The 23,640-nt window shown below is 51.0% G+C and overlaps 10 protein-coding genes across 10 annotated transcripts; 4 read left to right on the top strand and 6 right to left on the bottom strand.

Annotated features, from left to right (window-relative positions):
• Positions 1 to 45: 45 nt before the first annotated feature.
• VE01_01256 (uncharacterized protein) lies at positions 46 to 4,799 on the bottom strand. The gene is made up of 3 exons (XM_018270781.2): positions 4,727 to 4,799; positions 4,255 to 4,676; positions 46 to 4,205 (listed from the first exon to the last, which is right to left on the bottom strand). The coding sequence occupies exon 3, from the start codon at positions 4,175 to 4,177 to the stop codon at positions 1,064 to 1,066; it is 3,114 nt and encodes a 1,037-aa protein (XP_018134558.1). The 5' UTR covers positions 4,178 to 4,205; positions 4,255 to 4,676; positions 4,727 to 4,799; the 3' UTR covers positions 46 to 1,063.
• A 766-nt stretch (positions 4,800 to 5,565) lies between these two features.
• On the top strand, positions 5,566 to 6,437 carry RPL22 (60S ribosomal protein L22). The gene is made up of 3 exons (XM_018270780.2): positions 5,566 to 5,649; positions 5,774 to 6,009; positions 6,082 to 6,437. The coding sequence occupies exons 1-3, from the start codon at positions 5,635 to 5,637 to the stop codon at positions 6,206 to 6,208; spliced, it is 378 nt and encodes a 125-aa protein (XP_018134559.1). The 5' UTR covers positions 5,566 to 5,634; the 3' UTR covers positions 6,209 to 6,437.
• Positions 6,438 to 6,671: 234 nt separating this feature from the next.
• VE01_01254 (uncharacterized protein) lies at positions 6,672 to 8,077 on the top strand. The gene is made up of 2 exons (XM_018270779.2): positions 6,672 to 7,004; positions 7,061 to 8,077. Exons 1-2 carry the CDS (start codon positions 6,866 to 6,868, stop codon positions 7,930 to 7,932), a joined length of 1,011 nt encoding a protein of 336 aa, XP_018134560.1. The 5' UTR covers positions 6,672 to 6,865; the 3' UTR covers positions 7,933 to 8,077.
• Positions 8,078 to 8,250: 173 nt separating this feature from the next.
• Positions 8,251 to 10,067, top strand: VE01_01253 (uncharacterized protein). The gene is made up of 5 exons (XM_018270778.2): positions 8,251 to 8,775; positions 8,825 to 9,012; positions 9,063 to 9,242; positions 9,296 to 9,400; positions 9,453 to 10,067. Exons 1-5 carry the CDS (start codon positions 8,727 to 8,729, stop codon positions 9,927 to 9,929), a joined length of 999 nt encoding a protein of 332 aa, XP_018134561.1. The 5' UTR covers positions 8,251 to 8,726; the 3' UTR covers positions 9,930 to 10,067.
• Positions 10,068 to 10,225: 158 nt separating this feature from the next.
• Positions 10,226 to 12,019, top strand: TUB4 (gamma-tubulin). The gene is made up of 5 exons (XM_018270777.2): positions 10,226 to 10,289; positions 10,345 to 10,385; positions 10,469 to 10,635; positions 10,685 to 11,161; positions 11,219 to 12,019. Exons 1-5 carry the CDS (start codon positions 10,282 to 10,284, stop codon positions 11,900 to 11,902), a joined length of 1,377 nt encoding a protein of 458 aa, XP_018134562.1. The 5' UTR covers positions 10,226 to 10,281; the 3' UTR covers positions 11,903 to 12,019.
• Positions 12,020 to 12,078: 59 nt separating this feature from the next.
• On the bottom strand, positions 12,079 to 13,341 carry GPI11 (Glycosylphosphatidylinositol (GPI) anchor assembly protein). The gene is made up of 2 exons (XM_018270776.2): positions 12,838 to 13,341; positions 12,079 to 12,777 (listed from the first exon to the last, which is right to left on the bottom strand). The coding sequence occupies exons 1-2, from the start codon at positions 13,252 to 13,254 to the stop codon at positions 12,376 to 12,378; spliced, it is 819 nt and encodes a 272-aa protein (XP_018134563.1). The 5' UTR covers positions 13,255 to 13,341; the 3' UTR covers positions 12,079 to 12,375.
• A 122-nt stretch (positions 13,342 to 13,463) lies between these two features.
• VE01_01250 (uncharacterized protein) lies at positions 13,464 to 14,599 on the bottom strand. The gene is made up of 4 exons (XM_018270775.2): positions 14,277 to 14,599; positions 14,128 to 14,224; positions 13,924 to 14,069; positions 13,464 to 13,848 (listed from the first exon to the last, which is right to left on the bottom strand). Exons 1-4 carry the CDS (start codon positions 14,455 to 14,457, stop codon positions 13,529 to 13,531), a joined length of 744 nt encoding a protein of 247 aa, XP_018134564.1. The 5' UTR covers positions 14,458 to 14,599; the 3' UTR covers positions 13,464 to 13,528.
• A 1,785-nt stretch (positions 14,600 to 16,384) lies between these two features.
• Positions 16,385 to 18,129, bottom strand: VE01_01249 (uncharacterized protein; the record flags this gene model as incomplete). Its single annotated transcript, XM_018270774.1, has 6 exons — positions 16,385 to 16,969; positions 17,017 to 17,315; positions 17,362 to 17,740; positions 17,768 to 17,810; positions 17,862 to 17,899; positions 17,959 to 18,129. 6 exons carry the CDS (start codon positions 18,127 to 18,129, stop codon positions 16,385 to 16,387), a joined length of 1,515 nt encoding a protein of 504 aa, XP_018134368.1.
• A 348-nt stretch (positions 18,130 to 18,477) lies between these two features.
• Positions 18,478 to 20,878, bottom strand: VE01_01248 (uncharacterized protein). Its single transcript, XM_018270773.2, has 4 exons — positions 19,700 to 20,878; positions 19,025 to 19,646; positions 18,759 to 18,976; positions 18,478 to 18,709 (listed from the first exon to the last, which is right to left on the bottom strand). The coding sequence occupies exons 1-4, from the start codon at positions 20,089 to 20,091 to the stop codon at positions 18,697 to 18,699; spliced, it is 1,245 nt and encodes a 414-aa protein (XP_018134367.1). The 5' UTR covers positions 20,092 to 20,878; the 3' UTR covers positions 18,478 to 18,696.
• Positions 20,879 to 21,140: 262 nt separating this feature from the next.
• On the bottom strand, positions 21,141 to 23,185 carry VE01_01247 (uncharacterized protein). Its single transcript, XM_018270772.2, has 2 exons — positions 22,359 to 23,185; positions 21,141 to 22,293 (listed from the first exon to the last, which is right to left on the bottom strand). Exons 1-2 carry the CDS (start codon positions 22,963 to 22,965, stop codon positions 21,386 to 21,388), a joined length of 1,515 nt encoding a protein of 504 aa, XP_018134376.1. The 5' UTR covers positions 22,966 to 23,185; the 3' UTR covers positions 21,141 to 21,385.
• Positions 23,186 to 23,640: the final 455 nt, after the last annotated feature.

Here is a 23,640-nt window from a genome sequence, read left to right as displayed (position 1 = left end):
GTGCTTCCATTTGATGTGCATTTGGTCTAGACGGGGAGCTACGTGGTTTGTGTCTCATTGCGACGGAATGGATGGAACGGTGATTTTTTGTCCTATGCTTTGATGTGTTGTACTGTCTGTGCTAACGGGGTGGCTGGTGTGGTGCAGGGCCAGGTGATGAGCTAACTGCTCTACTAAGGCTGTAAGTGGGGGGTTGTGGATACCCTGTAGTGCGACCCTGGTGGAGAAGGGACGACATGGGACAGGGATGGTTTACTGGCTTGTGGCTTGCGCATTTCTGCAGCGATGTGGATGTTGTGGTGGTCTAACGGCTGGACCGGCCTGGACCGTTCAAATACCGAGATTGTAGGACCGGAAGGAGGGAGGGAGGGAGGTTAATTTCATCCTTCTATGTGTTTCACGGCATGGAGAAGGGGTTTTAATGGTTTGCTAGGTGGGTTTTGGTGGTTTATGATGGGTACCAATGCACGACACTTGGCTGCCTAGGTGACAGGCTGGCCGAGATCGCAGGATCAGATGGTGGATGCATAGAGGGTGAGAAAGTCAATTCATCCTTCCCGCCTTATGGGCAAATGCTGTGCGCAATAACTAGCTAAATAAGCAGGCAGGTGTAACGTCGTCCGGCTCATTCCGTCCTTCTGCCGCCCATGAAAGTGTTGGATCATGCCACTGCGCTGACGCCGAGTGAAGGAGAAGAAGAAGATGGAAATCGTGACTGATCATAAAAGGCATCCCGGCATCTCATGTTTGAAGATGTTACGCCGCGCTGTTGGTTACGCCGCACTGTTGGTGACGCCCGAGGAAAGAAAAAATAGGTCGTGAAATGCACATGTTTCGTCGTTGCGAAGAAAAAAATAAAAGAACAGAAAGAACAGAGATGTTGCGTGGACGGGCGTGATAAAGTGAAGAGATCAGACGAAGGTGCTCGAGTTCTTGAGGATATTCAAGTTGTCTAGGCTATGTCCTCATCGCGTTGTTGCTCGGGCTCTTAAGAATGCCATTTTAGAAATCGCTTGGTTTCGTCGTCGTCAGTTCGGTGTTTGCGTCCAGTGTCATATTCGCATCACCAATCCCCAGTATCCCAATTCCAGGGAGTATTCTTGGCTGAAGAGGGAGCGGCGCGCTTCTCAGCTTCAACCCTACACAGTCCACATGTGCAGCCCCACTCCCCAGTGCCGAGCCCGAAACAATGAGGAGGGGCCGCCTTCGCGTTCTCGTCACCATAAACTTCGCAACCCTGACGCCCGTCACATCCCAAGCCTCCGTTGCATTTGCATCGTTTCCCGGCGCCATTCTTGTCAGAGGACTGCATGTGGATGTTCCAGATATTGTCTCGCTCGCGACACGACGTACATGCGCATCCCCATTTACCAGAGCAATCATCGACAAGAGTGGAGGGTAAAGGCTCCTCAGTCTTAAACATGCTCCATGCGGTGGACTCATCGTCCTTCGTTGAAGTGGCTGCAGAAGTATTTCCGTGCCATCCGTTCCACTCCTGAATACCGGTAAATTTGTTCTTCGCCTCTATACGGACTACAGCGTCCCTCTCGTCATTCGCCGTAAGAACTGCAGTCACCTTCTTAACATCTGAGAGCTTAATCTCTCTGCCACCGAAAATTACCCTCTTGGCCTCCTCCTCGATCTCCACAGCCATCTTATTAAGATCCGCCAATTGGGTCTCATTTTGGTTCCAATGCAGAACCTTGGCTTCAACGTACATCTTGACCTGCACCGCCAGCTCGAGCACACTCGGCCAATCCCCTGTCGATGACCCGCCCCGATCAGCAAAGGCCTTTTCCGGTTCATCCATCAACACCTTATACTGGTTGTGCAGACTCATCCTGAGCTGCTCCAGGCATTTTTCGCGAGATGCCACTGCTACCTCTCGTTTCCCGACTAGCTGGATGCGCGTTCCTATATCATAATTTTGCTTCGCGGTATCCCTTTTCAGCTCTTCGCGCGCATTGGTCAGCTGCTCCAACTTTTCCTGCAATTCCGTAGCTTCCTGCTTCGTTATGGTTATTCTAGCTTCCATATCACCCTCGTGGCGCTGCAACAGTGTCTCGCGGGTCAACTGGTTGTCCTCACGTTTTAGTGACTGATCTTCACGAGTCTGTAGCAGGCTCTCACGAGTCTGCAGTTGGTCTTCACGCCTTTGTAACTGCTCCTCGCGCTGTTGCAACAGCCTTTCAATCTCCTGTCGTTGTTCTTGGTACTTCTCCCACTCGACCTCGCGGGTTTGCACACTGTGCTCACGCTCCGCCAACTGTAACTCACGCTCCTGTAACTTATTCTCAAGCTTCTGTAGCAGCCCATCGATCTCCTGTCGCTGCTTCTCGCGCTTGTGCAAATGCTCTTCACGCTGCTTCAGCAGCCCCTCGGCCGCCTGTCGCTGGTTCTGGTGCTTCTCCCACTCCAGCTCGCTATTCTTTAGGTTCTGCTCGCGCTTTTGTAATAGCTCAGCGAGCTCCCGTTGCTCCTTCTCGCGCCGATTTAACGCCACATCGGTCTCGTGTTGCTGCATCTCGCGGCGTAGCAGCGAGCTACCTAGCTCGAGCAGGTGGCCCGAGCGCTTCTGTAGCTGATCCTCGCGCTGCGCAGTGTCATGTTGCGCTAACTGGCGCTCGTCTCTTGTTGGGTCGTAGAAATCTCGAGCAAAACCCCGTGGGCCTTGGGTAGTTGGAATAACAGCACGGACGTTGGGCTTTTGGGCGGGGCCATTACGAACAGCTTTCTGGCGGGGGATGTCCACGTTGCCCAAAGGTTGAAGCGGTTTCTGGAGCACGTCGAGCTTCTTGGAGAGTTGCTCGCTATTAACTGCTGCTTTCATGTTCTGTTTATTGACCATCTCCTTTCTTAGAGACAAGTCCAACTTGTCTATCTGTTTTGAAGTGGAGCGTGCTGCTCCATCCAATGGCTTGGGAACCCATACATCTGGTAAAGCCGGATCACTTGTGCCCTTTCTAAGCCAGCTCATTTGTTCTTCCCATACGCCATCGCGTGCCGACTTTGGGAATCCGATCAGATACTCGTGCAAAGGGTCCCAAGTACTTTTGTCGCCGCTCCAGAAGGCAACCCAGAGGGCGATGTTCTTTCCGGAATGAGAAACATCGGAATACATGACGGGGTTGGCGGCGGGTAAAGGTACCGGGACAGCATCGACCATGTTCTCACGTCCAGTCGTTCCGAAGTCCTGAATCGCCAGTTGTTGCCTCTCACTTTTCACTTCGAGTTCGCTTTTCACATCGGGTTCGGATACCGATATGGCATCTGTGGTGACATCTCTGGTATGTGGAGAGCTATTATTGGTATTTGCAGTCAAATTTGGACCCTGCGTATCCATGGGCGGCATCAATATCGACTCATAGCTCTGGCCAGAGCGGATTCTAAGAGGCTCAGTCTTGGGGATAGCGTCTTCGGTGTCCCATTCAACCTCGTCACTCTTTTCTCTCACTGGTTCTTTAGCCTCCTCTGCCGGCTCTCGGGCATCCTTCGCCGGTTCTTTGGCTTTGGTAACCGTTTTTGCCCAAAGTAAAACGTTCGCCTGAAGATCGCGAATTTCCTGCAGCATCTTCTGTACAGCAGCTTCCTCTTCAAATGCATTTTTGTTGGGCGAGCCATCTGGGTGGGTCAGAAAGACTTTGGTATTCAGAGGCGTAACTTTCATTTGTTCCATAATGCTCCGCAACTTGGCATGAAGTTTGCTTAATTCATCATTGGAAATATGGCCTGTAAGTGCACCAATTCTCTTCTTTAGATCGTTCAGGACCTGGGTCTCGTGGAACTTGTCGTGATTCCTCTCCAACCCCTCCGCTTGCTCAAATTTACTCACTGGCACAGGAGCCTTCTTCGAATCGATTCTCTTCCGCAAGCGTTCTTCTTCTTCTTGGAGCTCGCGCAAAAAGGTCTTCATATCTTGTTGCGTGTTCTGAAAACGATATACCAAGTCTCGGCTCTCGCCACGCTCCTCCTTAGATCGCACATTGTAAACATCCTGAGGTAGACCTTGGTGGACGAATGTTGGCATAGTTGCTGGAGGGCCTGTCGCTTGAATAGGTTCGCGTAGAGGACTATCAGTATCTGAGAAGGTCGCCAAGGCTTCGATCTGAGGATCTTGGTTGGGGGAAGGGGCAACTGGCGGAGGGATCGCAGGTTTGGCAATGCGCTTTCGCACCATGGCTGGCGATGTAGTGTTGATAGGTAAACTATTTGAGAGTTAATAATGAGTAGAATGAGCTTTGGTTGATTACCCACCAAGGTGTTTTGTGTAAAGAAGGTGGTGATCTGAAAACGTATGGTTAATCAGAGAAGTTTTGAGGTTGTGAAGTGTTGGAAAAACAGGCACAAAGAGTTGTGATGTCGTATTGACAACAGGTAAAGCGCCACTGTTGTGGTTGAGGTGTAGTTTGTAAGGCTGTCGAGGTGAGGTTACACGGCTGGAGTTTCGATCTCACTGAACATACCCACGAGGCTCCAGCTATTTGTTCTCTCAAAACCAACCGGAGTGGTAGAAGGTGTATTTGACAGTAGGTGTATTGTTTGCCGTCGGATATATTCCGAAGTAAAAAGGGTCTACTTCAGTTACGGTTTGATTTCTTTGTGTTGTCGTGAAAGGCGTTGGAGTTGAAGCAAGGGAGTCCACGCGGCTGCCTGGCTATATGCACGAGAGAAATTGGCTGCATACTCCATTCAGGGATGCTCACAAGTAGGTATGTATGACACTGACCAAACACTTTCATTGATTGAATAATTGCTGCCTCTAAACTCAAGTTTCAAACTGTTTCTGTACTTGATTGTTTCTATCAAATGTTTCGTTATTATTGTATTGGTACTGATAGGCCGCGGGGTTGATGCTGCAAGGCTGGATGCTTCAAGCTTCCTTGTTGTACAGCCAATTGAGAGTAAGCAAGAACCATTGAAACTCAATTAAATCATTGAAACTGTAGACAAATTGTATAGCAACTTAGAATAATTAATACTTATGTGATAGCACATGGTATGTTTATCCTAGCCTGGTATGGGCCCATGGTGTATTCCAAAGTTTACAGAGCTCTCATATCTTTATCAGGTTATATAATCACGTGATGTCGATTTCTGTTTGTGAACATTCCCTTTTCCCACTGAGAAACTCACCAAGAGCAAACGCGTCTAATGGCAGCTACATAGCTGCCATTAAGCGCCCCTCCAACAAGTCCTGCCAGGGAGGTATGGCTCAGTTGATAAGTATCAACGCCTGGCAGTTGTCACGCGAGTGCGTGTGACTTGGAAACTCAGTTCGTCTGGTTTCGGGGTTCAAGTCCCAAACAGCTTGATTCTCTTTTGCATTTTTTTTTGCTTATAGTAGCTCTTAATATCCTCCTACTTCATTCAAAAATGATATATCAAGCTCATTATCACCTGCAATCAGCTGAATTCACGTGATTTGATAAAGTGTAATATTTGCCAAGGCGGCTCCGCCTAAATGTTGTTCCGTAAAGCCCTATTGCCGTGCTAACACAAAAGTGGATAGCGCAAAAACTCTTGGCACCCACAATCCTCTGATTTGATCGCGACAGACTATTTTATCTGGATCTTCATCGACAATCGACAAGGCGTAGGATTATACTTCTTTGCGACCACCAGTCAACATTCAAAATGGCTCCTAACACCGTACGTTTATGTCCCTGAACCGCTTTGCTGTTGGCTAGGCTTCATCATACTTCCTGGCCTCATGGCCTTGAAGGCACGATGTCGCTGCGGCGTGATACAGTAGGCTAAGACTCTTTTTTTACAGAAATCCGCGAAGGGCAAGCAGGCCAAGATCACCAAGAAGTTCATCATCAACGCCTCCCAGCCGGCGTCTGACAAGATCTTCGACGTCTCTGCCTTCGAGAAGTTCCTCCAGGACAAGATCAAGGTTGACGGCCGCACCGGAAACCTCGGCGACGTTATCCAGATCTCCCAGCAGGGTGAGGGCAAGATCGAGGTCATCGCCCACCAGGAGTTCTCCGGAAGATACCTCAAGTACCTGTGAGTATTCACCTACTGGCTGTCGTGGCTGTAGTAGCCAAAGTTCAGAAGCACATACTGATTCCGTTCCAGTACCAAGAAGTTCCTCAAGAAGCAGCAGCTCCGTGACTGGCTCCGTGTCGTTTCCACCTCCAAGGGTGTTTACGAGCTCCGCTTCTTCAACGTCGTCAACGACGAGGCTGAGGATGATGAGGAGTAGATTTTCTGCTCTCCTTCGGACACACACAATGCAGTGAAGCAAGCTGCCTGTTAGCAGTTAATTCTAGCTAGCCAAATGCACTTCTACCGCTGCATATCTTTCTCTTTGCAATGCCTGTCTGTGATATGCATGACCAATTGTCCACGGCGCTCTAATCCCATCAATTGGCCTATTTTGCTCGCAATGTCATATTAATAACTAGTGAGAAAGATGCTGCCTTATCCCTCTACACCTGCCAATCGCCCAAGTGACATTGTCCCAGTCTTAACGATATTTAAATGCTTTGATAAACTTGATATCTGAGCGCCTACGAGCACATGTTTGTAAATTAAAAATTTGTGCCTTGCAGCGGGCGGGTGTGGCTCTGGAAAGGCTGACAGGGTTTGTAGAACCCTGAAGATCGCCCGCCGGCTAATAATCGATAGCGATTGAGCTCCGATATCCGAAATATATCAATCAGTGACTCCCATATTGTATTACAAAATAAACCCACCATACTCGCCATTATACTGTACGTTGGCTGCCTGATATATGGCGGAGAAGCTGTAGCGGCCTTCCACTTATCGATTGGAGGACTAAGTTATCGCAACACTGCATAGTCCAGATAACGCCAGCCACCCTAAGAGCTAGATGATGTGCGATTAGGTCGTCAAGTCGATGTCCGCAGAATCAGTGAGCCAGAATGGCCTGAAATTGGAGAGCGCAGGGGCGCCAGATAAAAGCAATGCGCCGCCAAAACAACAAAACTACAAGGGCTTCATCGCTGGCGTCTTCTCTGGAATCACAAAGCTTGCAGGTAAGCTTCCAATGAAGAGCTGAACCGATGACAAGACACTGACACCTCGCGCGCAGTCGGCCACCCCTTCGATACGATAAAAGTCCGCCTCCAAACCTCGAAGTCATCCCAGTTCAACGGGCCCCTACAATGCCTCATGCAAACGATCCGCAACGAGGGCGTCGCGGGACTGTATAAGGGCGCCACGCCCCCCTTGATAGGATGGATGTTCATGGACAGCGTCATGCTAGGCTCCCTCACATTCTACCGGAAGTTCCTACACCAGAACGTGTTCACGCCTCCTCTCGCTGCCACGTCGTCCTCCTTTGCGGCGCTCCCAATCGGCCACGAACAAAAACCCCATAAGCTCCCCGTTATCGGCCACGCTATGGCCGGTGTCATGGCTGGGTCAACGGTCAGCTTCATCGCTGCGCCGGTAGAACATATTAAAGCGCGTCTGCAAGTGCAGTACTCGTCCAACAAAGCAGAGCGGTTGTACAAAGGACCGGTGGACGCCATCCAGAAGATTTACCGCTTCCATGGCGTCCCAGGCCTCTACCACGGTCTGACAGCCACACTGCTATTCCGCAGCTTCTTCTTCTGCTGGTGGGGCAGCTACGATATCTTCACTAGGAAATTGACCGAGAATACGAGCCTGAGCACGCCGGCGATTAATTTCTGGGCCGGGGGGTTGAGCGCACAGGTCTTCTGGTGCACGAGTTATCCGAGTGATGTGGTGAAGCAACGCGTTATGACTGATCCGTTGGGAGGCGGATTGAATGATGGTGTAAGGAAGTTCCCCAACTGGAGGAGCGCGGCAGTGGCGGTGTATAGAGAGAATGGGTGGAGGGGTTACTGGAGAGGATTCTTGCCGTGCTTCCTGCGCGCGTTCCCGGCGAATGCGATGGCGCTGGTGGCTTTTGAGGGGGTTATGAGGGCTTTGAATTGAAGGGGTCTGTCTATATAGATGAATGGGGGACTCGGCGTCTGGAATTTAGAGGGAATAGAAATTTTGCGCATGCTCTGTCTATAAAGTTTGCCTCTAATGTTCACTATTTGAAGCTCACATACAATATATGTTAATTATATCGCCGGGCTTATGGGCACATACCACCGCGGCATGGTGGGGCATATTGCACATGAAGGATCATAAGCACGGGGAAGGGGCCAAATAACCTTACTATGGCGCAGCCAATAGGGCCATGAATCTTACCTCATGGGCGAGCAGCGATTAGTCGGAGCCGGTGGTTATATAACATGCGTTAATCGCGCACGTACGCGTGGAATTGCGGTGTGTTGGAAGTATCCCAGGTATCTGTGGTGGCGGGCCATGAAGAACCACCCGAGACCAAACTCCTAACTCCGACGGCCGCGATCGTCACCCCCTCAGCCTCGAGGGTAGCCTGGTGAACGACGGGATGCCCCTTCCCTTTGTTCTCCACAGAAGGGGCAAACCCAAATACTTAACTACATCGGTGTGCAAAGTGATATAAACCTCTTCATTGCCCACTTTCTAGTTTGCGGTCGACAATTCGGGGAATCCTGGTCGTTGCCGTTTGAGCTGAATACCCTTGCAGCCCTTCAGGTGTCGGCACGCTGATATACATATATACATTTCCAGAAACGTGGAAAGTGAAACAAAAACCACTGTTCTGAACTACAGCATCTCATATTCGAAATAGCGACTTCGATTTGATCTCATCTATCTCATCGCATCTGGAAATTGGATATCACAGAACAGCAATGGACGACCGGACGCCACTTCTGGGAGGACCCTCGAGCGCTCCCCACCGTTCGTTCGCTGTCTACATCTCCCCCAACCTCCGCTGATGAAATTACAGCTAGTTTTACCCTTGCCAGGAAAAATGCCGATGGTCAGCGAAGACCGCAGGCTATCGGCCATCGGGGTTACAAGGCAGCCTTCCCTGAGAACTCTATGGCCGCCTTCGAGGGTGCTGTCAAAGTCGGCGCCGATGCCATTGAAACCGATGTTCACTTGACAAAGGACGGCGTGGTAGTACTCTCACATGTTTGTGCCCTTCTATACTGACTCTATGAGCTGAGCTAATGAACCTCTAGGACAAAACTCTTAAACGCTGCTTCGGCCTCGACAAGAAGATTATTGACTGCGAGTGGTCGTACATAAAGACTCTTCGTACAGTGGCCGAGCCAAAGCAGTCCATGCCTCGGCTCCTAGATCTACTGGACTATGTTGCGAGCCCTGGGCTGGAGCATATATGGGTTCTACTGGATCTCAAGGTAGTTCTCCACTGGTATTTTGAAGCTACCGGGTATTTAACAAGCATGATCAGTTAGACAATGATGCAGACGACTTGATGCGGCTGATCAGCGAAACAATCGCTCAAGCAAAGCCATCAACGCCGTGGAAAGAGAGGATAGTGCTCGGATGCTGGGCAGTAAGTGACCATCTAGATTCTTGATCCTAACCCAGGTGCTGACCATGTATAGACCAAGTACTTGCCGCTTTGCTCAAAATATCTTCCTGAATTTCCAATCACGCATATTGGCTTCAGTATATCATATGCGCGCCAATTTTTGAAGGTTCCCAATGTGTCATTTAACATGCTCCAAAAGATCATGGTTGGGCCGTGGGGAGAGCAGTTTTTGGCAGACTGCAAGGCATTAAACCGCCCTGTGTTCCTCTGGACGGTTAACGAAGAGAAGTGGATGAAGTGGAGCATAAGTAAGGGCGTGGATGGGGTCATAACGGATGATCCAAAGAAATATTTAGAGGTTGCTGACGGTTACGATGAGAAGAAGCCCCTGGACCGGGTGAGTCTGAGGGATTATCATAGCCTGGCGTGGGTGAATTTATTGGTATCGGTATTCGGATTTATATTCAGGCTCAGGTTTGGATACTCCATCAAGCCGGAAGAGATGAGGATACACCACGAGGAGGTCGCAGTGGGAAAGGTTTCCTCGTAATTGGAGGGCATACGGTTAGGATTTATGAGTGTCTGCTTCACATGAAATATGTCGCCGAGGAACAGTGCTGGCAGCGCCGTCCTCGTAGTGCAATATTGGCACTACTTTATAGAGCATATATTACGAATGGATGATGTGATTTTCACCACTCCGTAAAATTATACTTTCATTTTCCGATTAAAATTGAGACCCAAAGCCTTGTAAAATGACGTTGAGAAACGCTTGGCTTGGGCCGCGATAATAAAGTGCCAATCGCGACACGAAGCGAAACAACCCCACGAAACGCGTCTCCCTAGCTTTTATTGACTTCACCCGCAACACCAGCACCACGAATGCGCCCAATGCTGTAATAATGCCTAGGTAAATACTCCACGCACCTGAGTTTGACGACTGCGTTCCTGACTTTCGAATCTAGAGAAATCATTACAGTCCAGGCGGGCCAGTGCGGCAACAGCAGTATGTCCAGCGCTCTTACCCGGTCCCCATAAATCGGCTTTCTCCAGGCGGGCAATGCTTTTCAGGATACTAATGATCTATAGTTGGAAGCCAGTTTTGGCAGCAGCTTTGCCAGGAACACGGAATTAGCCAGGATGGAAACCTCGAGGACTTTGCGACAGAAGGCGGCGATCGCAAGGACGTCTTCTTCTACCAGTCCGACGACACACGATACATCCCCCGAGCGATCCTGATCGATTTAGAGCCTCGAGTACGTCTAAATTACAGCTATAAGGAATGATACATACTGACACCCACAGGTTATTGCCGGCATCCAATCTGGTCCCTACAAAAACATATACAACCCCGAGAACTTCTTCGTTGGCAAGGACGGCGTCGGAGCCGCGAACAACTGGGGAGATGGATACCAAACTGGAGAATCGGTGCACGAAGATATCATGGAAATGATTGACCGTGAGGCTGACGGGAGTGACTCGCTGGAGGGCTTCATGATGTTGCACTCTATCGCTGGTGGTACTGGCTCAGGTCTCGGATCTTTCCTGTTAGAAAGGCTGAATGACCGGTTCCCGAAGAAGATCATACAGACATACAGTGTTTTCCCGGATACAACGAACGCCGGAGATGTTGTTGTCCACCCATACAACAGCTTGTTGGCGATGAGGCGGCTGACGCAAAACGCGGACTCGGTGGTTGTTCTTGACAATGGAGCGCTATCGAGGATCGCAGCGGACAGGCTGCATGTCCAGGAGCCTTCCTTCCAGCAGACCAACCAGCTGGTATGCCCCTGTATTGCTTATATTCGTTGACGGCATCAGGCTAATGACTTCAAACAGGTCTCCACAGTTATGTCCGCATCCACAACACCCCTAAGATACCCAGGATACATGCACAACGACCTCGTCTCCATCATCGCCAGTCTAATCCCCACCCCCCGCTGCCACTTCCTGATGACCTCCTACACGCCATTCACCGGCACCTCCCTCGAGGCCGCCAAGACCGTCCGCAAAACCACCGTCCTCGACGTCATGCGCCGTCTCCTCCAGCCCAAGAACCGCATGGTCTCCACCAACCCCTCCAAGAAGTCCTGCTACATCTCCATCCTCAACGTCATCCAAGGCGAAGTCGACCCAACCGACGTACACAAGTCCCTCCTCCGCATCCGCGAGCGCCGCCTCGCTACCTTCATCCCCTGGGGCCCGGCATCCATCCAGGTCGCGCTGACGAAGCGGTCGCCGTACGTGGAGATGCAGCACCGAGTCAGTGGGCTGATGCTGGCGAATCACACGAGCATCGCGACGCTGTTCAAGCGGATTGTGAGGCAGTATGATGGGATGAGGAAGCGGAATGCGTTTATGGAGGGGTATAAGAAGACGGCGCCGTTTTCGGAGAACTTGGACGAGTTTGATGAGAGTAGAGAGGTGGTGACGGATTTGATTGCCGAGTATGAGGCTGCGGAGGATGCGGATTATATGGGTGAGGAGGCGCCGCAGAATGAGGCGGGGGATAAGAGGGTTTAAAGTGTTATAGTGGGATTTGTGAGGTGCATGATACAAATGTTGGGTGTGGGTATTTCTGATGGCGCCCAGGAAGGCGTTTAGTGGAGTAGCGGTACGATTATGGTAGGAATGATACCAAAGTTTATGTTCTGTATTTTGTTTGCCTTGCTTCACGTACCAGTGTGATCATTCATGTGATTTGGGTGAATACAATTCATGCATTACATATATACAAAATTCTAAGCTCCCAACATTCTGGGGCTTCCCATATCCCTCTATTACATTACAACTCGTCAAAACGCTCTCTGTAGACATTGCTGTGTGTTTTTTCTGGGCAGAATCCGAACCTCTTCCGCATTCCCCTTTGAAATTATAAAGGACGGCATATCATGCGATTATTGGCGTATCCAGGGACTTGTGAGACCAACCGCCAGTGTGCGCCATCTGTGGTCACAGAATTTCTCTCAACACTGCTCATAGCTTCCCACACCTCTTCAGTCCCACTTCCCTCTCCACCTCCCAGCAACCAAAACCCCAGCCTGCCTTCCAACTCCCCACCCCACATACGCGCCTACCGCAACAGTAATCGGCCACGCCTGCCACGGCCTATCCCAATCCAGTGGGATTGGAATCGCGCCGATCCACGAGCCAATCAGCGTTCCAGCCGCAGAGCCAAAGACCTCATCCAGCGGCGCGGTGAGGGATAGGATCTCAAGCCAGTGTCTGGATGATAGGGGACGGGCATAGAAGAGCGGGAAGAGGGCCAGGAAGGCGATGTGAAGGGTCAGGAGGGTGGTGTGCGGGAGGTGCGTGGTTAGTGGTGCGCCGAGAAGGATGGTGGCTAAGAATACGGGGGCGGCGGAGAGGATTGTAAGGATGAGGGAGAAGGCGAGGCGCTGTAGAGGGAGCTGTTAGTTGTGTGGACTTTTGGTATCTCGGGGGAGTAGAAGACGTACGTAGACAATATCAAGCGCAGGACCGAACCACTCGTTCTCCTCCTCCTTCTTGGCCTGTATTCCCGGCGGCCCAGTCTTGGCCTTCGGCTTCTTCTTCTTCTTCTTCGTGGCTGTGCCACCGAGGGCGGGTTGCAGACAGATGGCGCAGTATGCGCTCTGGATGAGGGCGAGCCCCGCAGCGCCGTAGGTGAGGGAGGTTATAGGGTCGGCGACGAGGCGGGGCAGGCTGAAGAAGACGGTCGATAGGAGGAGGGGCGTGTGGACGTGCGTATAGACGTGGGAGAGGGGGGTGTTGAGCTTGTAGATCGCTGTTGTGGGTGGAGGGGAGGTTGAGGTAGAGGTTGGGGCGGGCGTCGCAGGGGCTGCTGGGGATGGTGGGGGTTTCGCAACGGCGGTGGGGGGTGTTGTTGAAGGCATTGCTGAAAGCGATTGCCTGGCAGGGCAGCTTTATGAAGGATGCCGGGTTGATGGTGTTCCTGGAGGAGACTCGTCGTTGCGTCAAGGGTTATCCGCGACTACGTTGTTACGGATTGAAGCGAGGCGCGAGACTTTCTTGCAGGGGTAGGTCCGCCGTAGGCCTTGGCATCATCATCCGATATCAGATTATTGCCTCACCACATTTCGCATTTCAACAATTCTAAATTTCATATTTTGGGCATTATTTATATAGTTTCATCAGCCAGTCTCCCATCTAGCTATTTTTTGGGCTATCTCGAGCCTTTGGCACCAGGCCCCTCAAGGACAAATCATAAACAACATCCTCGATCTTCTTGACCTGATATTTAATGCTATCACTCCTCCGCCTCAGAGAGTCATTCTTGAGGTTCAGCAGCTGGAAGCCGGCAAACAAGTCCTTGACAAACTTGCTGATCGCAAGCGGGCGTGCGAAGTCACCCAGGGTGACGGAGTTGGTCGCAAGGCGCGCGAGCTCCTCGATCAAGCTGATGAGGGAGTGGAGGTACTCCTCAATGGTGATGTGGAAGGAGTCTTCGTCCTTGAGGTTTACAGGGACTAGGTAGAGTTAGTATATGCTGTAGAAATCTAGTAAATTGCCATGTAGACAACAATATGCCTGCGTAAACTCACCACCAAGAACATCGCCAACTTCATCGATTGTGAGGAGTCTGCCTGCTTCAGCGGGCTTCGATTTCGTTGCCATACCACCCAACCATCCACACAGGAGGATCGCAAAGATGACATTCTGGATATCCTTCGTCCACATGGCATTATACCTATATCCTCGTCAACTCTGTCTGGCCCGAACACGTCGCACCACGTGATAATACATACTTGTAGTACGGGAATTTACTGGCCACCTTAGATAGCTCCCCCACGCTCTCAACCTCACTCCTGATAGCTGCCTCAGCGGCTTCAATCACAGGTTGCACTGCAAGTTCTCAGTCAGTTGAACCTCAGAGCTGGGAACAGAACAAACTCACGCTGAGCTGGAGGCGTGGAGTGAGCTCTAGAGAGGATGGAGTGGACAGAACGGCCCTGTCTCTCGAGCTTCTGGAGGATGGTCTTGATTTGCTCACGCACTTCAGCGTCCGCATCAATGGAGCTCTGCAGGTCTTCGAAGATCTGGGCGTCCATGAACGCGTCCGAGACTGGATAGGACATGATGGGTGAGTTAGTCTGGCCGGGTAGGGTGGACAGAGAATTTTGATTGGGTTCTGTTTATATTATGAATAGATGATAATCACAATAATGCCAAATAAATTACTGAAGGCGGCCAATTCTGTATAGAATATTATATTTTTCGATGCTTCGAAGACTCAAACTACAATATATTCATCACGTGTTCATATATGTAGCCCATCGGCTAATCCTCGGGACCTGTCAACAACTCCAAAGACCTGACCTCCTTCCATCGTCAAGAACAAGATCGATATCTTGTCCGATGTTCGCCATGTGCTGTTCATAAGATTCAATATGGCTCTAGCCTAAATACTCCGTCCTCATATAGAGATATTACTTGCATAAACCTCCATGCAAGATTCAAATACGGACGCCTGCGAACAGACCATGAGCTGAAAACTTCCCCTCCTGTAAGCCGGCCAATGGATGCACCGCCCAGCCGTGTCAAGCCAAGATGCAGGAGCGCATAGATACATTGGCAATATGGGAATTCATATTTTCTAGAAATGGCAATAACGAGACATTTTTGGCAAACGAAATGGTATTTGGTCTGAATCCGACTTCAACGAATTCTAGTCATACTAAAGGACCCATATCGCAGAAGTAATGAGACTCACCTGGTCCCATTGAAAAGGATTTAGGGTTCTACTCAGTAGTTCGCTCTTATGCTTAATGTAACGTCAGTGTGCAGAGGAATGCGGGGATACGAGCTTTTAGCCTGCTTTTCTTATAATAACGGCACTACTGTAGGTGGCCGCCAACCAGGATACTTCATTTGAGCCACGGCCGCTCTTTTCCTATTCATTTGGCTTGGTATCCTAGATTCTCGTATGAGGGCTCTCAGCCCGCGATGTCGGCGGCGCGTGTGACGAGGGCAATACGAGGGGCATGGTACGCGGGTACTTGGCGAAGATATAAGAGTCTTGCTTTTTCTCATTTCTCGTTCCGTTTGTTTCTTGACCCAAAGTGATATCAGATCTTCAAAGTTACCAAAAGAACCAACTAAAGTCACTCTTTACGCTTTCACAGACACAAATCCCTCATCCAAGGCAATGGCGGTATCACGTCTCAGCCTCTCCTCGGCACTATGCCTTGCCATAGCGTGAGTAATCCTCCAATATCAAGATCAAACTCTCATCTAACAAAACATCCTCTCTCACAGCCTCCTCCTCACCCCAATTACCGCTCAAAAGCCCCCAGTCACAGTCTACACAACCGTAAATCAATGCCCAACCACCACACACCCAACCGCCACAGCTTCCACTGGAGGACCCCCCACCAAATGCGTCACAATAACCAGCACCACCACCGCCGCGACCTGCGACCCTCACCAAACCTGCCCCATAATCGCCTGTCCCGCAATCGCCTACCAGGAAATACAACCCTGCGGCTGCCCATCCATCGTTCCCACCGTCTATGAGCCTACCGGCTGCTGTCCCGGTTGCATCATACCGACAGCGGTAGCTATGGCAACGGGCTGTACGACTACGCCTCCGCCTCCGCCGCCGCCCTGTGCAGTTGTCACGTCGACAGTGCCGCCGGCTTGTCCGAGCATTTCGGGGTGTATGGTGCCGGATTGTGTGTATCTTGAGACGCTGACTATGGGGTGTGATTGCTCGGGAGTTTCCACGGTGACGGAGTGTGATGGGAAGTGTCCGGGGTGTTGGACGGAGTATCAGACGCTACATGTGCCGTGTCCTACTAGGCCGCCCTTTTGAACGGGTGTGGTGTATTAACGGGAGGATTTGAAGGGAGAGGTAGTGTCTGGTGTTAGCCAATTTAGCAAGCTGCTTATGATTATGGAAGATTTTTACTTTAAAGTCACGCGTTGTGTTTGTGAACATTCGGGATATAATTTCTAGATGTGAATATTTAAGTTTAACCAACTTTATATCCTGCCAACTTATTTTTAATACCTCTCTTTCTCCGCCAAATACTCGTCAAAAATCCTCAACGCCACAGCCTCGCCACTCATATACGCCCCCGCAGCCGTCCCCAGCTCCTCAAATGGTGCAGTATGCTCCCCAGCAAACCACAATCTCCTCTCAGGGACCCCGTGTCTGATCGTCTTGACATCCTCATCCGCGTCCTTGATCCCCACCTGGAAATTACAGTAGCTTCCATACCCAGCAAGATCATCCATCTGCCACTCGGTGCTCAAAATAGCCTTGGGCTTGCAATTCTCGTCGTCGGCCGAGAAGTTGGGGAGCAGAGAATAGTAAGGGCGGAAAAAGGCGTCTAGTGCAGCATGGCGCTCCTCCGTGGACCTATCGAAGGTAAGTTTCACGATGTGTCTTGAACAGTCGCCATAGAGGTAGAAGAGTAGTGTCGGGCGCCGATTTTCGGGTGAGAAGGCAGCGAGGTTCCAGATTTCTTGTGGCCAGCACTCGGGGTTCGTATCTGGTGCGTATTTGGGTGATAGCCAGTTGGTGTACCCCGCAAAATTATCTTCTTGGTTTACAGTCCAGAATGCGGAAGGAAATGTAATGTATACCTACAAAGACGTCAGTGTGTGAGAGGACGAATGGAAAGCGTGCAAACCTTTTCGAGGCGACCAATGGAAATATTGTCCATTGCATCACATATCTTCTGCGGCAAGCGTGGATAAAAGCCTCTCTCTTTAACCTCCTGCAGGCATCCAAGCGGTACAGTACAGATAATTTCATCACACTCGACAACCTCCGCTTTCATGGTCGCCACCTTTATCGCACCAGAGAATCGGTCTGTCGGCGTTACAACTTTCATTACCCTCGATCCAAGCCGAATGTCTGCCTTCTCGCGAGGCAGCTTGGCTATCCTGTCCAGGATGGCCTCGTATGTCGTTTCAATGAACGTCTCGTCTGGAAGAATTAGGCACCATCAACCGGAAGCGATTTGTTGACTTACCACCGCCACAACACTCCTCCATCCAAGAAAACCGCAGACTCTGCCTCGTGACAGGGTGGCCTACGTAGGCACCCCACATTTCACTCATGCTCAAGATCAGCTTCTGGTCCTCGAGCCGATCCGGGAGCTTCTCCTTGACAGTAGATTCAATGAAGTCGTACAGACTTGCGGTTTCTGGTATCGATTTACCATTCTTCGCGCTGTATGCAAACGCTTCTTCTATGATATCCCATAGCAGTGTTGAGAGTTCAGCGGACTTCTCGGCCGGAAGAAGTTTCCCATCAGACGTAAAAATGTTTTGCTTGTTGTTCCAGTGGTGCAGGGACGTGTTCGTTTCTATTGCCAGATCACGGATTGGGTGTTTGTCGCCAGTGGCGTGCTATAAAATCCAACGTTAGACAGGTACGAGGGAAGTGGAAAGGAAGCAGCTTGCAATCCAATTTGGTCCACTTGAAAAATGTCAGCTTTATGTCAACTAGCGATTTATAAGTGCCACATACATATCCACAGTATATCCCAGTTTATCACTCTGGCATATCTGCAAGCATTGTCAGCACATGCAACAAGAACACCTAGCCCATCGGTCCATAAACCTACTCTCCCACCAATTCGATCCCTCGCCTCTAGTATCGTCACCTTATAGCCCTTTTGGAGGAGCACATCCGCAGCTCGCAGCCCAGATATACCAGCACCAATAATGCAGATATGAGGGGGGTCACTCATATCACCACTAGCAAGTGTCGACGGCTTCTCCTTTTGGTCACTCATATCGGCTATTCTACACAGATGATGAGTTGTAGTAAAGTGCAAGTAACCAAATATTACACAAGGATGATAGAACTTGAGGAGTTGGGAGGGAGCGATGTTGTCTCTGGGTATTTATTTTTTCTCAATCGTGCGATGCCTGTGCAATGTGACGAGCGGCATGAGGGGCCAGCTCGCTAGCCCCACGTCAACAACCCGCTTCTTGGGAGACGGGCGGGCGAAGCCCAACGCTTGGAGCTGCAAGGCAGATTGCAAGGTTCAGATATATATGCAGTCAATCAATACGCCTCATAATTGCCTCACGATCCGTAATCAATTTTGCCGTTAATGGCAGGTGGTTTGGAAGGAGAGGTCATTTCTGATCATGATGCGTGCATTTATGTCATTCTAGTAAATATGGAGACTACGCGGGAACGGCCTTATAGCTTATTCCAACTTCCTCCCGCTCTTTCCTTTACCAACGCGCCCGCTCCAAGGTGAATTGCAAACTCCTAACAGTACCGTCTATATTCCTTAGAAGATCCTCAACTCCATAATAAACTCCATCTCGCCGTTTAAAAAGCGTCAAAATCACTCCTCCACACTTCATCTGTCAGTATTTCAAGCGATTGTTATAAGGCGAGTTATCTTACCTTCGAGGTTTATCATTATCCGCTTCCCGCACTTTCAAATCCCTCGCAGCCCTCTCCTCGTCCAACATAATCACAACATTTGCATGGCCTCTGTTTGTCGCGAGGCTCTCCGGCGTGTCTCCATCTACATCCATATTATTCAGATCCGCACCGTGATCGAGTAATAAGCGGCAAATTTCAACATGACCACCGTATCCACACATACTCAGAGCGGACCACTACACCATATCAGCAAAATATTACAAGCATGAGAAGATAAAACTTACACCCCATCGATCCCTAGCATTCACATTCGCGCCCGCGCTAATCAACTTGGCCACTTTGGAGATATCTCCATCGCTAGCTGCCTCAATAATCGCGGTCTCCTTCTTGAACATCTTGAACAGCACGGACGACACACTCGAGGCCCTTCTAACCCTAAGATCAGTTCTAACATACGCCGTAGAACTATCAGGATTAATCCGCGAAGGATGCCTTGATAATTCCGCCGCGAACTCCTCGTTCGCAACAGTGATGGAAGGCATACTCGGCGCTGTCGACGTGCCACCAATAGAAGCCTCACCAATGGACGTCCCTCCAATCGAACCAGCGTACCCCGAGTCAAACGAACCGGCTACTGCCGACCGTCGCGAGCTGTTATCCATTTCCTCGAGCATGCCGTTTGAAATCGCCGCCTTCAGCCAGTTGCTGATGTACATGTGGTGTTCTTCCACGACTGAGGCGGATATACCTACATCCTCCAGTTCGCGGCGCAGGAGGAGCCATACATCCTCGGTATCGATGGATTCCGTGACGCCTGAAGATGTAACAACGGAGCCTTCGCGGAGGCCGGCTCGAACTTCCTCGATGAATTTATTGAGTCGCTTTTCGATCCTCGCGGTTGAAGAACTGTCCCACAACGTTAACTATGTCCAGTTCCATCAGATTATGGAGAAACATACTTCGCCAGACTGCTATTAAACGCAGTAAGTAGACTAGTATTCGAAATAATCCTCGACCTCACATCCGCCAACTCCTCCAACCCCCACCTCACACGATCCCACGACCGCTGCGCCTGCGTCCCCAGACTCTCGTAGTTATTCAGCAGACTCTCCAGCTCGGTAAGTACCTCCTTACACCCATCGATCAGGATCGTGAGTCTCGCATCCCGCGACGGGCTGAGGCCTTCAGTCTCACTGACGTACTCCTCCGTCTCCTTGATGACGACGTGCAGCGATGCGACTTCGCTGGAGATGCGATTGAATTCTGCCGACGACTCTTTGCAGTTCTTGTACAGCTTCCAGGTTAGGGTGCCGAGGAGGATGATGTCCCCGATACCAACGCCGAAGCTCATCGTTGTATATCGTGATAAAATATGCTATGATTCAAAATCGCACGGGAACTCGTCATCGAAGAGAGACACGGTTATATATTATACTTGATCCCCCATAACCAAAAAGTCCGAGTCATTTAGACTCTGGTACAATGCCGTAGCTTTCGGGAGAGAGAGACACCCCCACACAGGTTCCTGGACGCCTTGTCACCTTTGATTTGAGGGGGGTGCGCGGCGCCTCCACCACGGAACGTACCTTGTTCATAACCATCCATGCACGGAAGAAATGCAGCGCGATTGACCTATTGGAGGTTGACGGCCAAAGGCCAAAGATGCCTTGATGCAGAACTATACTGTGCTACGGCCAAGATATTCGCTTGAGTTTGCTGTTCCCAGTTCCCCCATGCCTGCCACGAGAAGCTTCGCCACCACGTGAATGGAGGGGAACGTGGGCGCGTATCAACTCAGGTACTCCGCCACAGCGCCTCGGGTTTTCATAATCTCGCTATCTCGAACTTCACTTCATATAATCCATGGACCCCACGAATACTCAAATCAGCCCTCACTCTTCCTCGCGACACCGCCACAGGCGACGCCCCAATGAAAACGAAGAATTCAGCGCCCATTTCGCATCATCTGGAAGCAGTGTGATACCAGAGACACCCTATCCCAGGACGGTGAGGGCAAGCCCCCAGCGCGTCCCAGGATCGCGTTGTAAAAATTGGATTAATCGCGTTTTTGTCCAGTGCGGACAGTTTCAGAGATTAAACTGAAAAGAACAGATACTACACTTGATCTAAGCCATTATGGCAAAGGAAGCTGGAGAGAAAGGGAAGAAAGGGGATGTGAGAATGGCGGGTGGAGGGGTTTTATAGGTGAGCGGGGGGAGGGTTTGGCAGGTACAGTGGGTTGCTTATCGGGGGAAAGTTGGTGGATGAGACAGGCGCTAGCGAATATTTGCAGTGTTTGCTCATACTGAATGACTAGATTGTTGTGTTTGTTGTGTTTGCATGGTGTGCCTACTGCAATCCTCAAAACCGACGACACTCACGACTGCTGCCTTGTGATACCCATAAGATAATTATTATTAATCTCTTAATTGAATTAACTACCCAGAAGTAGGCACCTCGCTATGAGTCAGAAGTTATAGCTTCAATAAGACCATCCAAGCCAAAAACCCAATCCAAACATGCCACCCAAAAAAATGCCAATATCCAATAAACGCCATGCTCATGCCACTGCCGATCCTCCCAGCATCTGCGCCCCAAAACCCTCTTTTTCCCAATAAACCAAAAGCAACAGCCGTCTTTCCCTCCTAATAAACAGCCTTAACATCCCACCCCACCTTAATGATCCTGACCACAATAAACGCCGCCAGCCCACCGGCATAACACACCCCCGTAAACGTCATCAGGCCCCAATACTCGCCGTGGTTCGCCTTGACGATCTCACCGGCGATGGGAATCCCAGTAAGGCACCCGATGCTCACGATGGTGTAGCAGGTGGCGAAGTAGCGGCCCAGGTTCTCGGTGCGGCAGAGCTTGCCGATGCAGACTGATGTCAATCCGATGTTCGATCCTGACGCGAAGCCGAAGAAGAGGCAGAAGATGATTAACCCCGGCATAGTCGTCCCAGCTGGTAACCACACGCCGAGCACCATAACGACTGATAGGATGGTAGTGAGAATCATCGTGTTGAAGGCTCCAATCTTATCCGCATAAAACCCCGGCAGCCATCTCCCAAAAACCGACCCAATATTCAGTATAATAAGGCACTGATACGAGAAAGCCTCAGTAAACCCCGCGTGCAACGCATAACTACTGATATACGTCAGCGGCACAAACAGCGCCCACTCGAGCAAATACACCGCCGCAACAGTGAGCGCGAACACCCCATCGCGGAAGATCCCCAAGTCCGGTTTAGCGCTGCTGTTGTGCTCCGGCGGGAGGCGGCCGCGGACGAGGACGCAGCCGATGGACAGGAGGAAGATGGAGAGGAAGCCGAGGCAGCGGGTTGCCCATGCCCAGCCGAGTTGGGGGATGAGGTACTGCAGCATGAGGGGGTAGACGATGCCTCCCAGGGCGCCGCCGGTGGCGCCGATGCCGGTGGCGAAGCCGCGGCGGGCTTTGAACCAGTGGCCGATTGAGGCGATGGCGGGGGCGAAGATGAGAGATGTGGAGGCACCGCCGAGGATGCCGAAGACGAGCATGAAGTGCCAGTATGCTGTGGGGTGTTAGTGTGGTGTTCAAGATGATAGAATGGGGGGGCTGTAGAAATGGGGAACGTACTCTCGCAAACACTCAACAGCATCAAACTCGTCACCACCCCCGCCGACCCCACAAGCATCAACCACCTCGCCCCATGCTTATCAAAAACCGGCCCAACAATGACCCCAAACCCAAAAGCCAAACACGCATACATGCTAAAAATCCACCCAATCTCTCCCTCACTATACTCCCTCAACTGATTCCTGCTAATATACGCCTGGAACGAGCCCAGCGTATTCATCACCCCCAGAGCCGCGAGCAGCGAGCACAGCGATCCGAACACAACGAGCCATGCCTGAAGGCCGCCCTCGGGGTAGAAGTTCTCGTCCTCGCGGAGGGTGAGGGCGCGTGTGCTCTGCGAGGGGGAGGGGAGGACGGCGGCGCTGATGACGCCTTTTTCGGGGTCGTGGAAGGAGAGCTTGTCGCCGTCGCGGGAGATGCGGCTGTGGGTTTTGGAGGGGACGATGTGGAGACCTATGGCGTCGGAGGAGGAGTCGGTGGAGGAGTCATTGTGGGACGTGGTGATGCCTTCTGTTGCGGCGGCACGGTCGTGGTCAGCTCGTAGGACTTTTTCGTCCACGGGCGTGGTGCCGTGGAGCTGGGTGTCTTTCTTCTCCTCACCACCCATCACGTAGAATGCACTCTCCTATAATCCACAGTCTCCCCCTAGAAGCCCTTCTCTTTGTAAAAAAAGTATAAAAAAAATGCCTTGGCACAGTATTCAAAGCCAAGCCTCTTTCTAAAAAATTCACCTCTCCCAAAAAAACGAGTGTAATCCAAAAATAAACAAAGCTATACAAACTCTCTTTCTTTGTTTGTTTGTTTCTTTGTTCCTTTGTTCCTTTATCCCCCCCAAAATCTCGCGGCGGCGGCGTCCTCCGACCCTATATACCCGCCCCCTCCTCTCGCTCTCCACCCTCGACACTACTATAAATTTCTCTTACTTCATCGCAGTTCGGCCCCGCTCTAGCGCGGATACGCCCTTCGGGGCGCGCTAGTCAACATGGTTTTTATGTGCTGGGGAGGGGACTAGGGGGACGCTAGGGTGCGGATAGGTGCCGCACTCGCGTGGAGGATGGGGGGGGGGAGGTGCAGGGAAGGGGGGTTGTGGGTGGTGGTGGATTGATGGGAGGGGGAGGGGGATTGATGTGGTGAATAGATGATTAACTGAGAGGAGGGGATGATGGGCCTGGAGGCGGAGACGGGTAGTCGGCATTGAGGATGTGTCAATGGAGCCATCCCGAGCGCGGAGAGGCGTCCTCACCTGACGTCTATAGACTCCATGCGGAGAACGATAGAAATA

Source organism: Pseudogymnoascus verrucosus, assembly GCF_001662655.1.
Source record: "Pseudogymnoascus verrucosus strain UAMH 10579 unplaced genomic scaffold scaffold_3, whole genome shotgun sequence".
NCBI classification, from domain to species: domain Eukaryota; kingdom Fungi; phylum Ascomycota; class Leotiomycetes; order Thelebolales; family Thelebolaceae; genus Pseudogymnoascus; species Pseudogymnoascus verrucosus.
The sequence above is the reverse complement of the archived record's forward strand: the minus strand, read 5'-3'. Positions and strand labels throughout refer to the sequence as shown.